Below are 15,595 nucleotides of genomic sequence, written 5' to 3'. Positions count from 1 at the left end.
TCTGAAGAGAAAAGCCAAAGAATGTAAAGAGGAGCTCAAACAAATTAAACACCAGACCAAGATGCATGCTAAAGAAAAGGAGACATTAGAGCAAAAATTATTGGAAAATCAAGCTCAAAACCAGAAACTAAAAAGCAAGACCGAAAGGTTGGAAACCGCACTGTGAAGTCAAAAAAGTAACTCGCAAGCTAAGAATCTAAGGAAGCAAGTGAATGAGCTGGAAACCAAAGTCCAAGATCTTCAGAGAAAGGCAAATCAACTCCCTATTGTCCCGTAAGAAGGAATTTTGCAATGGCGCTACCATTAAGAACATGCTCAATGGAAAGTCAAACAAATAGACGACCTAATTGCAAAGTATCTGGAGCAGGTTTAGGGAGTGGCACAATATTTAGTGGACTTGGCATATGAAGTTACCACTTTGAGTGAAGAATTAGAACCAGGAACTGAAGAAGATTATAAGCGTTTTGAGTTACTTGAACATATACAGTAGTTAGGAGAAGCTGCTCAGATGTATTTGTAATATGTACTATGTTTTAAAGCTTTGTAATAAAACTTTGTTTTAATATAAAAGTTGTTCTGAAGAAATCATCTTGATATCAACACCTTGCATTAACATATTGAGCATGAACATTTTGACATTATATTTTTCATCCATATTCATTAAAAAAGGTTTTTTTTTCTTATTTTTCGAAGAATATTGATCCTCCTAAGCATCCATATAATACCAAAAAAAGCTTAATGGATGATAAGATCGCTCAAATTGAAAGGAATCAGCTTGAAAGGCAAGAGAATTTCAAGAAAATTCAGGAAGAAATGCATGAACAATTGATGAAATCCCAAAATTAGATGATGAAAAAATTTGCAAGTATGTTACAAAGGAAAAGTATGGATCAAATAAATACCCCAGCTGTTGGTACTTTCACTGAAGAGCCTTTATATCCCCCAGGCTTTACACCAAGAGTTGATCACCTAAAAGCTAAAGTAATTGAGGAGTCTTTATATTCCCCGGATTATGCAACCTCTCACGTTAAAGCCCAATCCGGAGAATTTACTCAAACAAGGAGGGTAAACATAAATTTACATAGTGCTTCTATAAACCAACAACAAGTTGAGAATATTCCAGATTTTGATCAGGAAGAAAAGAAAGAGTCAAACAAACAATTAGAACAACTAATGGAAGAAGTTAGGGTAATAAAGGAAGGCTGTAATGTATATGGAATTGAAGCCAAGGAATTGCGTTTGGTACCTGATTTGGTATTACCACCCAATTTCAAAATCCCAGACTTTGAAAATTTGATGGTATAAAATGTCCTTCTACCCATATCATGATGTTTTGTAGGAAAATGACGGGTTATATAAGAAATGATCAACTACTGATCCATTATTTCCAAGAAAGCTTAATTGGTTTGGCCATCCAATGGTCTAACCAATTAAGTAGAGCTCATATTAAATCTTGGAAAGATTTGGCTAAATCCTTTTTGGAACAATATAAGCATGTGAAGGATATAAGGCCTAATTTAATGGTACTGCAGAACATGGAAAAAAATTCAATGAAAGTTTCAAGCAATATGCCCAGAGCTGGAGGGACATAGCTATACATGTACATCCACCAATGGAAGAAGAATAAACAAATGTGCTCTTTGTGAACACTTTGAAAGCTCCTTTGTTTTCTCACTTCATAAGGAATTCTTTTAAAAACTTTGCTGACATAGTTACAACAGGTGAGATGATCGAAATGACGATTAAGAGTGGGAAACTTGAAAGTGGTGAATCTAGTAAGAAGCCATTTATGAAAAAGAAAGAAAGTGAGGTAAATGATGCAAGGAACTATGAGTCCAATAATATCACAGTGTCTCGACCTCAGGATATTGGATCTTCTACACAAAACTTCACCAAATAAGGAACAAGGGAACCAAGGGTGGAAAGAGAGAAATTTATGTTTGACCCAATTCCGATGACCTACAAAGTGTTATACCATATATTATATGACAAGCATATAATATCACCTTATCATGTATCACCCATACAACCCTCATATCCTAAGTCGTACAATGATAACTTGCAATGCGAATATCATGCGACAGCTCGTGGACATTCTATCGAAAATTGCATTGCATTCAAAAGAAATCTTCAATGCCTGAGAATAAAGAATATCATAAATTTTGGTGATAAAGAGCAACCAAATGTGGCTCAAAATCCATTTCCAAATCACATAGGGACACGAATCAATGTGGTTATAGAGGAAAAAGGAAAGCAGGTGATAAGGCAAGTCAGTGAAGTGAAATCACCTATGTTATGGGTATGGACTAAAATGATAGCAGAACAACTAAACTGTGGAAATATATGTCTTTATCATGGTTATGAAGGACATATTATACAACAATGCTAAGATTTTCCGGTTTTGGTACAAAAATGATGGATGAAAAGGAGATGGAATTTTTCAAGGAAATATCAGAAGAAGAAATAGATATTTGCGCATCTGAGGGATCATCTAGAGAGTTTTATAACTCTAATCATTCTCTAATTATCACACCACGAAATCAAGTACTAGATAAGAAATCTCCAAAGGTGGTTATCACTTCACCATCCTCGTTTCCTTATAAAGATGACAAACAAAATCCATGGAATTATGAATGCCAAATGAAGGAAACAATGGGAGGAAATAAAGAAGTAGATGAAATTGGACATTTTACCCGAAGTGGGAGATGCTATTCTAAGGAATCAGATAAACAAGGTCCAGTTGATAAAGGAAAACAGGTTGAGCTACAGTTGGAAGAGGATGAAACTATCATCAATGAACCTGTAACTGAAAATGAAGCTATAGAATTTTTGAAGTTTCTCAAGAACAGTGAATACAATATTGTTGAACAGTTGCACAAATTGCCAGCTCGTATATCGGTCTTAGCACTTTTATTAAGCTCTGAGGCACATCGTAATGCTTTGCTAAAAGTGTTAAATCAAACTTTTGTACCAAAGGAATTGCTTGTAAACAAATTGGATAGGCTGATTGCAAATATACATGCTGATAATTTCCTTTTTTTCTGAAGATGAAATTCCTTCTGAGATGAATGGTAGCCCTAAAGCTCTGCATATTACAGTTAAGTGCAAAGGTCATATTTTATCTCGAGTATTAATAGATAATGGCTCGGCTTTGAATGTAATGCCATTAGTGACTCTGAAGAAATTACCAATTGATTACACATTCATGAGAAGTAGTCAAAGTATTCTACGAGCTTTTGATGGAACCAAGAAGGATGTATTAGGAAAAAATATTTATTCCCTTAACTATCGGTCTGGCTACATATGAAATAGAATTCCTTGTAATGGATATTATACCCACTTATAATTGCTTGTTGGGAAAACCATGGATTCATCAAGCAGGGACAGTTACATCTACATTACACCAAAAGATAAAATTGTAATAGATGTTAGGATTATGTGTCTTAATGTTGAATAAGACATCACCGCTTCAGTCTCAACCACTGCTCCATATGTTGAATTGGATGAAGAAGCTATTGAATGCTCTTTTAAATCCTTGGAATTTGTCAATGCTCTTTCAACGCAACATTTGTGTCTGTGGAATAGGAAGCTATTTGCAAGGACCAGTGAATCCAGTTTTTCCTATCTCCTAGAAAAATCGATTTGGTTTAGGATATCAGTCGACAATAAAATATAGACAGAGGGGCATTAGAAGGAATCAAGAATTGAGAAAGGCGAAGTTAGCTGGAGAACATCTCACATGGGAACCAATGATCTTCCCACAATTAAATGATACTTTTGTATTTGGAGGACATACTTTTCAAATGAATCAGCAGAGCGAATGGATGATTATTGAAAATGCTTTGAAAGAAATGAGTATCAATGTCATATCAGATGATGAATCTGCAGAAAAAGAAGTTATGGGTGTTTACCCTGCATCATCAGATTTTGAGTTAAATAATTGGAATGCGGACGAATTACTTGTAGTTTTTAAGTCTTTTTCAGAGTAATACACCAAATCTTTCATTGTTGCCTATACTCTGTGGCAGTAGTTTGATTTTGTGTAAAGAGTTAAACTATGTGTTTTTATTTTTCAATAAAAGATGCATTAGTTCTAAATGTCAATCATTTTTAAACACATTTTCATGATTATATGTATATACTCTTGTTTATTTTTCTTTCAGGAACTCAAATATCCATGACATTGATGCTAATGACACTTGCCCAGAAATTGATTTTGAGCAACCTATGTGTCCTGAAGAAGTTGAGGGTTATGGTGAAGGGTGTGATTTACCCTTTGAACTGTTACAAATGGTGGGAAAAAAGGATAAAAAAATGTTACCTCATAAGGAACCTATTGAGATCTTAAATTTAGGGTCTAATGTGGATAAGAATGAGGTAAAAATTGGTACCACTTTATCTGATAGAGGGCGAGATGATTTGATTGAATTGCTGCAAGAATACAATGATGTATTTGTTTGGTCATACTAGGACATGCTAGGGTTAGATACAAAATTGGTAGTACATAAGTTACCAATAAGATCAGAATGTAAACCTGTACAACAAAAGCTGAGAAGAATGAAACCCGAAATTCTACTCAAGATCAAGGAAGAAGTAAAAAAGCAATTTGATGCTGGATTTCTTAAGGTAGCCAAGTACCCTGAATGGGTAGCAAATATTGTCCCTGTAACAAAAAAATGATGGTAAAGTCTGTATGTCTGTTGATTATCGAGATCTTAATAGGGCTAGTCCAAAGGATAATTTCCCTTTGCCACATATAGACACATTAGTGGATAATACTACTAAGAATTCATTATTCTTATTTATGGATGGTTTCTCTAGATATAATCAAATCAGAATGTACCCTGATGATATGGAGAAATCGACTTTTTTTCACCTTATGGGGAACGTTTTGTACAAAGTGATGCCGTTTGGACTTAAGAATGCAGGGGCAACTTATCAAAGGGCTATGGTAACATTATTTCATGACATGATGCATAAAGAAATAGAAGTTTACGCCGATGATATGATTGTTAAAGCCAAGTCTGAAGAAGAGCATGTTGGGAATTTGAGGAAGCTTTTTCAGAGATTAAGAGAATGTCAATTAAAGCTCAACCCAAATAAGTGTACATTTGGGGTGACCTATGGTAAACTTTTTGGATTTTTTGTAAGACAAAAAGGAATTGAAATAGACCTAGATAAAGTCAAAGCTATTCAAGATTTGCCACCCCCACAAACACAAAAGGAGGTTCGAGGATTTTTAGGAAGGCTTAACTATATAGCTCGATTTATTTCGCAGCTAACTGAGAAATGTGATCCTATGTTTCTCACCCTTAGAAATAATGATTATGTGACATGGAATGAAGAATGTCAAGAAGCCTTTGAGACAGTTAAGAAATATTTTTCGAGTACTCCATTATTGGTACCACCTATCCCGGATAAACCTTTAATTCTTTATTTGTTGGTTTGGGAAAATTCAATGGGATGTGTATTATGACAACATGATCAAACTGAGAAAAAAGAAATAGCTATTTATTATCTCAGTAAGAAGTTTACTGCATATGAAACTAGATATTCTTTAATTGAGAAACTGTGTTGTACTTTGGTATGGACCACTCAAAGGCTTAGGAAGTATATGCTATATTACACTACATGGCTTATATCCAGATTTGATCCTTTGAAATATCTAATGAATGTTCCTGCATTATCTGGATGATTAGATCGGTGGAAAATTTTGATGTCAGAATTTGACATCCAATATGTCAGTCAAAAAGTAGTAAAAGGGAGTGCAATAGCTGAATTTATTGCAAGCAGAACTTCTCAAGAATATGAACCAATAGATTTTGATTTTCCTGATGAGGATTTGATGACAATATCAGTAAGAAAATCAATTACATCGATCAATGAATATTAGAAGTTGACTTTTGATGGTGCTTTAAATGCTTTAGGACATAGAATTGGGGCAATATTAGTTTCACCAGATGAAAAGCATTATCCGTTTACTAGCAGACTTAATTTTGATTGCAGAAACAATATGGATGAGTATGAGGCATGTATTTTGGGTCTTAGAGCTTCCATTGAATGTAAAGTAAAAATGCTTAGGGTTTATGGGGATTCAGCTCTAGTAATTTACCAAATCAGAGGAGAATGAGAGACAAAATATTTCAAGCTAGTAAAATATTAGAAATTGGTTCTGGAACTCATCAAAGAATTTGAATAAGTGACTTTTGATTACATCCAGAAAAGAAAATCAAATGGCAGATGCCTTGGCAACTTTGGCAGCCGCATTTAAGATAAATGGACATGCAAGTATGATGTCTATTGAAATACAGGCTTATTAATATCCAACTCATTTTCTTAACATTGAAGAAGAAGAAGAAGAAGAAGAGAAACATTGGAACTATGATATATTGCAATTTATCAGATATCAAAGTTATCCTAAACAAGCGACAGAAAATGATAAGAGAACTATCCGAAGAATGGCATCAGGGTATGTACTCGATGGGGAAGTCTTGTACAAAAAGAGCCTGGATCAAATCCTGTTAAGATGTGTGGATACCAAAAAAGCTAAATTAATTCTTGAAGAAGTACACGAGGGAGTATGGGCTACTCATGCTAATGGGTATACAATGGTTAAACAAATTATGAGATTTGGATACTATTGGTCAGCTATGGAAACAGACTGCATTAATTATGCCCAGAAGTGTCACAAGTGTAAATTTTATGGAGACAGAAAGCACACTTCTCCGCATCCATTGCATGTAATGACAGCTCCTTGGACATTCTCTATGTGGGGCACATATGTTATTGGACAAATTTTTCCCAAAGCTTCAAATAGTTATCGTTTCATTTTGGTGGAAATAGACTATTTTACCAAATGGGTAGAAGCAGCTTCTTATGCGAACATTACTCATGCCACAATATGTAAATTCCTAAAAAAAAAGAGATCATTTGTCGACATGGTCTGCCAGAAATAATTATTATCGATAATGCTTTGAATCTAAACAACAAAATGATGAAATCAGTCTGTGAACAATTTCAGATAAAGCATCATAATTGCACCACCAATCGCCCAGAGATGAATAGAGCGATTGAGGTAGCTAATAAGAATATCAAGAGGCTTATAGAGAAGATGATTGAAACTTATAAGGATTAGCACGAGAAATTACCATTGGCTCTGTTAGCCTATCAAACTTCAGTAAGAACATCGACTGGGGCAACTCCATTTTCATTAACCTATGGGATGGAAGCAGTCTTACCAATTGAAGTAGAAATTACTTCATTACGGGTTCGATCAGAAGTAAAGCTAGATGAGGTAGACTGGGTACAAAACAGATATGATCAATTGAATTTGATTGAAGAAAAAAGAATGAAAGCAATTTGTCATGGTCAGATGTACCAAAAGAGGATGATACGAGCACATGATAAGAAAATTCACCTCCGAGAATTTTATGAAGGGGATCTTGTGCTCATAAGGATTTTACCTTTTCAAAAGGATCACCAAGGGAAGTGGATGCCAAATTGGGAATGACCTTATATTGTAAAAAAGGTTTTTTCTGGAGGAGCTTTAGTCCTTACTGAAATGGATGGGCATGAATTACCTTACCCAGTAAATTCAGATGTAGTTAAAAGATATTCTGCATGAAAGGAAGAAGGATTTGAGGAACTCCATACCCTCATCATAATTTCAAGATCCTTTTGATAGAAGCTACACTCAAATCACTTTGAAGTGTGCCAGTTCAAGAGCATTTATGCTATGGGTGTTTGAAGATGCCTACTTTATCTTTTACAAATAAAAGTTTGCCATGTAAATTCTTTGCGTGAATAAAAGAAACATTTTCTTGTTAATTCTTTTTGTAAAACTTCTTGATTTGAAAATTTAAAACATGTAGTTTAATTTGAAGTAAATAAAATCATGGTGTATTATTGTATAAAAAGTCTTTGAAGAATGTTGATATTCTGAGGCTAACAATGATTTTAACATATGATGACATTATACATGAAACATTGAAGCATAAGAGGTTTTAGATACTTGATGATGATCTGAAATGTTTGTTATCAAGTGAATGGTTGCCATTTGTAGTGGTGGATTTCAAGAAGAACAAAGAAATGTTTGAATTCAACAAAAAAAGGATCAAGATAAAATGATTATATTTGTTGTACCTATGATAAGCTTGAATCAAGAATGGATAGAAAAAAAAGGGTCCTTGTTCAAAGAAAAGAAGATACCCCAAAATTTTGACATTTCACACATTTTAGGCATAAATAGGGTCAAGACATTCATAAATGCATGATAGCAAATACGATGTCACATTTGCAGGATTTTCAAAATAAAGTCAGAGGTTCAAGATATTGGAATTTTGAAATATGAGTAATCAACTCAAAATCCCTAAAAGATGGATATCCAAAGATTATATAAGCTTAGTATCCACAGAAAAGTAGTGGAACAAGTTCTTTCCCATATTGCAGATTTGATCTCCACGGAAGAGTGGTGGAAGCAAATCAATCTTGAATCTGATCTTCACGGAAGAGTAGTGAAACAGATTCTTTCTAAGCCAACTCTATCTCCACAGAAGAGTAGTGGAAACAAGCAATGCAATCAAGCCTTCACAAGAGAGTAGTGAAACAATGCAAATTCAGCCTTCACAAAAAGAGTAGTGAAGCAAGATCAGATCAAAAGTTCGATCTCCACAGAAGAGTAGTGGAACGAATTTTTTATCAAATAAAAAGCCACTAGACGAAAACTTCTTGTCTTTTTATCTTTGCTTTATTCTTGTTAACACAAAAATAAGCAAAGAGGGGCAGCTGTCGACAGTCGTTTTCGTACGAATTTGATTTTAATATAATATTATTATATTATAATTACGTTATTTTATATTATATTATTATAATTAATTGTTACAATTTTACAAGCCCGAATGGAAAACGGATTTAACCCAAGGCCAGATTACAACACGAAGCCTGATTGCAACCAAGTCCCAGTAGATCAAGATCCAGTTTAGGCCCAGACTTGACCCGAACGACCCAATAGGCCCAGAAGTAGATCCAAAGGCGATTAGGGTTTTACGCATGTATCTCCAGCGCTGCTCTTCCTCAATCGACCGATCCAGTAGCAAATCTACTGATATAGAATCATTTTTGGTAGAAAATAAGGTCAGATCTAGGTTCAGGGGAAAGAGAGCTTTGTTTTGATATATTTTGTTGATATCTGGCCACCGTTGGTGGCCGGCGGTGGCGGTTGACAACGGCGATCGGCTGTCGGCCAGGGACGAATTCCCTCCAGTGAGGGAATTCTAGAGAGATATGAGAGCTTCTTTCTCTAAGAGAGAGAAATAGAAAAGGAGAAATGAGGTTTGAAACCTCTTCAGGCATAATAAGGCCTATTTATACCCATCCCCAAACAGTGCCATTTTGGGGAGGAACCTGTGCGTAAATTTGGGTAGGGGAAATTGTGCCAGTAATCCCTGTAATTTTGTAAATTTGTAATTTTGTAAATTTGTAATTTAGTCATCAAAAGAATGATTCATATATTTTAATTTTGTTCTTTAATTTTATTTATTTATATTTTGATCATTGCTGCATATGTATATATATTTTAGGATAAATATCATATTTAGTCCTTAATATATTTAATAATTTACATTTCGATCTATATAATAATTTAGGATAAATTACATTATTAGTACATTAACTTAATATTATTTCAAATTATAGTAATTAATATTAATATTTTATATTTTAACCATTAATTATTACTATAATAATACTTATACTATTAAGTATTTATATCTTATATTAGGATTATTAATTCACATATTTTATAACTAAACCTATGTAATTTAAATATTTAGTATTTTAATGAGATTATTAATATTATTAATTAATAATTTATTTAAGTCATTTGTAAATTCGAATTTAAAACAAATTTATAATTTTTATTACAAAGACACTAATTAATAAATACTAGTACCAATTTTGGGTGTTATGGGGATGTTGATCCTCCCCCATACATAACCGACTCGCGAACTCATTTTTCTGGTAAGCAGACCCGAGTTGTATTATTTTAATATTATTCTTAAGAATTTTTATTAAAATAATATGACACTTTGGTGACCAATCTCACCATATAAAAATATTGGTGGCAACCCTACAATTTGGTGTTTCATCTGATTCATGGAGGATAAACACTTACTTTTTTGAGACTAGTTACATCGTTTGGGGTGTACTATTTGCACTCTCCGTCGCCGGGCAGAGAAACCTCTCAACAAGTACGCTTTAGTTTTATATCAATTTAAGTATCGATTTTATTTTTATTAAATTTAAGATTTAAGTTTAAATTATGTTAGTTCTATGCTAATATAAAGCTTGAATATTTTATGATGTTATATCATATTGTCAGACTACGGTAAATTTAGTGATCCAAGTAACTCAGAAGAGAAGGAAAAGACGCTGAATTAAAAGATTATCGTGGAGAAGATTTGATAACGAGGCAAAGGTGAATGCATTTCATTTGTATATATGTTTCGACCAAACATTAGCTTGTGATTAGCCAGTGTTGGAGTTACGTTAAGAAGTGACTCCTAGTATTATGTGAAGTGTGATTCAAGGTTATATGTTTATTTAGTAAGCTAATAGAGCTAGTGAATAAGTCAAGGACACTAGTTGGTAAAATCTGCCTAGAAATTTATATTTCGAACATTAAGTTTAGAAAATCATCAAAAAATTCTAAACAAATGATTAGATGATGAATCTTATACCATTGGATTCTTCTATCAGTCTAGCTCCGTTTAAAACTAACATAAACTGATTTTGAAGAGTATATAAAAAGATATGAATTTTTAATCAGTGATAGGTCAAAAAATAGGACATCAGATTCTGTCCAAAACAACTTCTGTCAGTCAACTTTGAAAATTTTCTATAAATTGTACAAGTGGAACTAGACGAATTGCATTACATGGTTATATTCGCATTTGAGTCTAAATTGTATCGGTGCAAACGAAATAATTTTTCAATGTGTAGATTAATACAGAATAATATTTCTTTGAAGGTAGCGCAAACTGCCAGAATATGAAATTTTCAATAAATTGTGTAGTGGAAGCAATTTTTAAAGCTTAGTGAGGATTATATTTGATTTAAAAGTAAATTGTTCAAATGAGTCTAGTTTATTTATTTAATTACTCTGATTGAGGACGACTTGCGATAAGTCAACCTCATTTTATTTTCCAGTATGATTTTTAAATTTTCAGTAAGAAATATTTCTATAATATTCTTCACTAGGTTTTATGAATGATTTTGAGTATGAACTGCCCAAGTATGATATTTATGATGATGAATTCTAAATGTTTACGATTATCAACATTTCACCGTTATCAGATATTTACAATTATCAGATGATTTTCAGTTATTAGATATTTACAGTTATCAGATGGTTTTCATTTATCAAATATTTACAGATATCAGATGTTTTACAATTATCAGGCACAAATTAATAAATAATTCTATGATGATACATATAAGCCCTTTGTATGTTGCATTGAGAGTCATATGTACATTTGACATGCCGTTTAGTGAGTACTTTTCAGTTATCAATTATTAGTTCAACTTTGGTACATTCATGTACTAAAGTTCAACTTTGGTACATTCATGTACTAAAGTTCAACTTTAGTACATTCATGTACTAAAGTTCAACATCGTTGGTGCTCAGGTTATGATTGCATTGAAGTGTATCATATCACATTTCAATTATGATTCAGCACCATATTGTGCCTAGTGTGCACCTTAAACTCGCGCACCTTATATTCTCTTACATATACATTGGGTTATAACAGTAAGTGTGAAAATTATGACAATATATAAATGAAAAGAACAAAGAATTGAAAAGAAAGTTATGAAATATGTTCGAATGAAAAGAACAAAAGTTATTTATGATATTTAATGATGACTTACATGATTTTTGATAAAATTATGAGATGATGATTTTCAGGTTTTCATAAGGAAAACGACCTGACTAGCCCGATTTGAAGTTTTAATTGTTTTTTTAATTTAAATTTTTAGTTTGTTGTTTATATTTTTATGGATTTTATGTTTAATCTATACTTCTGCCTCGCTAAGTTTTTCTTAGATCGTGATATTTTCATGCGTAGGTTTAAATAGAATATAGGTCGTGAAGAGAGGAGCTTGCGAACATCTTCTAGAAATCAAACCTACCGACAATATCAATAAGACATCCTTACTTTAACTTATTAGTGGCATGCACATTATATATGTTGGGTTGCTTTATCAGATTTATTTTAAAAAGGTTTGTAATAGTAATTACGAATTATTTTCTATAGTTTTGTATAATTTTAGTATTAATCATATTTATGAGTGAATAGTATAAATGTTATATTTTAAATGGTTAAAAATCAAGCGGTAGACAGTTGTATTTGGATATGAAACAACACTGAACTGCCTAATTACTGATTGGAACCAAATTAGTTTCAATAATCAAACATTATTTTATAAATTTATATAATTAAGGAAAAAATTTTAAAGTTCAAATGGAAATTCATAAATGAAACAAAATTTTTAAGCATTTAAGTTCAGCAAATGTCTGTTGAGTTGATGTGACATCTTTAGCTTTTATTACGAGATATATACGAGCTAAGAATGTTACATTTTAAATTAGGAAATGCTATATTGAATTATTCAACTATTACTAAAGGTGATGGGTGATGGACTGATGGTAAATTAACTGGTAGTATAATACAAAATATGAATAAAACATGCACCATTTTACTATTTATCAAATTATTAAAAAGATCACACATATTGCAGAGAAGTAACAAGATCAAACAAGTAGCAGTTCTATGTTTAAATAACTGTTAGTCTCACTACACTACACTTTATACACTAATTGATGAGTTCATAGGGTAAACACATGTCAAAAGAAAATATATAAAGTGGAAGAAGTTTAACTGAACTGCAAGGTTTTCAGCAGCAAATCTGAGACAAACAAATTTTAGTTCCATAGCATGATATTCATCGGGCAAGGCTAGAATTTTGGCAACAGAATTTACAGATATATTCTTGCAGAAACGGGACTCGCACACTAATTTCAATCTCTCCAGACAATACCTATCAGCTGCTGCTAACAATTTAGCTATTGGTGTTTCAGACACTAATGATTCGAAAGCAGAACTAGACCCAACACTCTCTGCATCTTCCGAAAGAGTGTCTCTGTAAATAAAGTGAAACAAGGCCTGTTTGACACATAACCAAAGAAAAAGGTAAAACTAATGACAACTAAAATAAAATAAAATAACAGGAATTAGATTAAGCCCCTAGAGGAGATCCATAAAGAAAGATGTGAAAGATTTCACCTTAAAAACCCTAGGTTCTAAAGTGGTGATAACTATCTCTTTCATTTCTCCATCCGCCCCATCAAAAAATTCAGATAAAAAAACAGGGGATCTAGCAGCTAATACCAACTTATGAGAATGATTTTTTTCTCCAGCCACATCAAATGTAATATCTGAACCTTCCATATTTTCCAGCAACATACCAAAATGTGTTCCTAGATCCGACTCTGACACCTGAATTGAGTGTAGCAGTGAAGAATCTATTGCTGAAACTACAACTCCAACAGTACAATTTATTTTCAAGCAGTCATCCTTGAGGTAATCTGATGTTTAAAGTAAAGCTCTTCTGAAGAAACGCTTGTATCCCCAAGATTAATGAGAGCATGGGAGAAATAATTACAATTCAAGTCCGGCAAACAAGTTAAGTAGACCATCCACAGATTATATTCGATTAGATAAAGCCTATAAAGTAGGCCTTACCAGATCAACCTTACAATCAAATAAATAAATCATCAGAACTGCATACGACCAGACAGCCAAAAGTACATAAAAATAGCATTTTGGAAACACAGATTTTCTACAGCTAAACACTAAGTTCCCACCATAGCAATAGCATTATCATCACACTTAATCAAGTTTCAAATTGATATCAAAAGCTAGTAAACAAGAAACTTTTATCATAAGCCCCAGCCGAAACCACATAAAGCATCATTTACCAAATCATACCAGACAGAGATGCACCTAAACAAGTTAATATTTCTATATTTCCCACATAAAAAAAAAATCTCCTACTACTTCCGGTGGCAAAGAATATAAGGTCCTATTTCCGTATAAAAGAGGCACGTCAAGAGAGATTCAAAGACCCTGTGACCTTTTAAGACGTTTATTTTTCACAAATTTCACAAATAAAGTAACACTTCTTCAAGGGTACGAACCACGCGCATTGTTGCTTCGCTACAACTTGTTTACTCACAAATTAAAATTAAAAGTTTGGTTTTTCTTTCATAAAGTACAATTCATTCATTTTCAATCAATTAAATTGCGTGTGCTTCTACCAATAGCTTCTTCCGCAGCATGTATTCATTTGATTATAAACACTCAATCAAAGAAAATTATAAGATAAAAAAAAAAAAACCTACCACATACTGCCGCGATAGTTGAGGGTATAAGGCCCACTCTCAAGGGACCGATCGAAATGGCTATAAACCTTACGCTTCCCTTTACCGCTCTGATCCACAAGCGTAAGCTCGAACAAGGCCCTAACATCGGTGCCTTCGCTAGCCAATGCAATAAAGACGGAGACGTAAGTGGAATTATCTTCGGATTTTTTACCGTCGGGGTAAAAGTAAATAGCTCACTGGTAGCAGCCCACAGTGAAATTATCGCTGGCAATGTGCTTCCCGACGCCCATCCCTTTAGCTAAGCTGTACCCCTGGATCACGAACCTGTGCGAACCGTTCATAGTCTCCGTCACCGAACGGGAGCTGGTCGGAGATATAAGCGGGCTTTGGTCAGCCTTCAGCGTCGCTGCCGGCGATGTTGCTCCGTTTGTCATTGGGAAGGTTCTTTTATGGTTCAGGGTTTTGGATTCGATGAATTGAGGAGAATTCGAATGGCATTTAGAGAATTTTATGTTGAGTAAACTACACAGTTAGTCACTAATGTTTTGGGGTATTTTTGTTTTTCTCACTGATGTTTCAAAAGTTATAAATTGGTCACTAACTTTATCGATTGGTTACAAACTGGTCACTCAATGTTAACAGTTGTTAATAGGCGTGACGGGAAACATGGTTGGCGCGTTAACTGTTTACATGGATGGGTTGATTGCCACGTTAGAAAAAGGGTAAACTACACAAATAATCACTAATGCTTGAGTAAGTTTTCATTTTCACCACTAAAGTTTCAAAAATAACAAATTGGTCACTAACGCTATCGATTTGCAACAAAACATTCACTCACCGTTAACCTCCGTTAACATGGGTGACCAAAAACTTACGTGGCCCGTTAAGTGTTAACCTGTCAACCTTTTTATTTGTTTTCTTTGTCACACTCTCTCTTTCCTTAAGCTTATATTCTACTTTTTCTGCTATAAAAATATCTTTGTAAAACCACTATTCCTTGGTCGATCAAACCCTCCATTGTAAAATAATTTTGGTTATTTTAAGGGGATCAAAGTTATCGAAAACACATATTCAAATCTTGTGATAAAAAACTTTTCTACGCTAACATCATTGTAAACGAGCTGAGCAAGAGTTGTTTTACACATGCCCCCATGC

General features: G+C 33.5%; 1 protein-coding gene across 1 annotated transcript; it reads right to left on the bottom strand.

Annotated features, from left to right (window-relative positions):
* Positions 1–12,863: 12,863 nt before the first annotated feature.
* On the bottom strand, positions 12,864–14,252 carry LOC120141436 (BTB/POZ and MATH domain-containing protein 4-like). Its single transcript, XM_039156304.1, has 2 exons — positions 13,341–14,252; positions 12,864–13,220 (listed from the first exon to the last, which is right to left on the bottom strand). The coding sequence occupies exons 1-2, from the start codon at positions 13,518–13,520 to the stop codon at positions 12,864–12,866; spliced, it is 537 nt and encodes a 178-aa protein (XP_039012235.1). The 5' UTR covers positions 13,521–14,252.
* Between the last annotated feature and the right edge of the window lie 1,343 nt (positions 14,253–15,595).

The sequence above is a fragment of the Hibiscus syriacus genome, unplaced genomic scaffold (genome assembly GCF_006381635.1).
Source record: "Hibiscus syriacus cultivar Baekdansim isolate YM2019G1 unplaced genomic scaffold, ASM638163v2 tig00002237_pilon, whole genome shotgun sequence".
Lineage (NCBI taxonomy): Eukaryota > Viridiplantae > Streptophyta > Magnoliopsida > Malvales > Malvaceae > Hibiscus > Hibiscus syriacus.
This window is presented reverse-complemented; position numbering and strand designations above follow the sequence as displayed.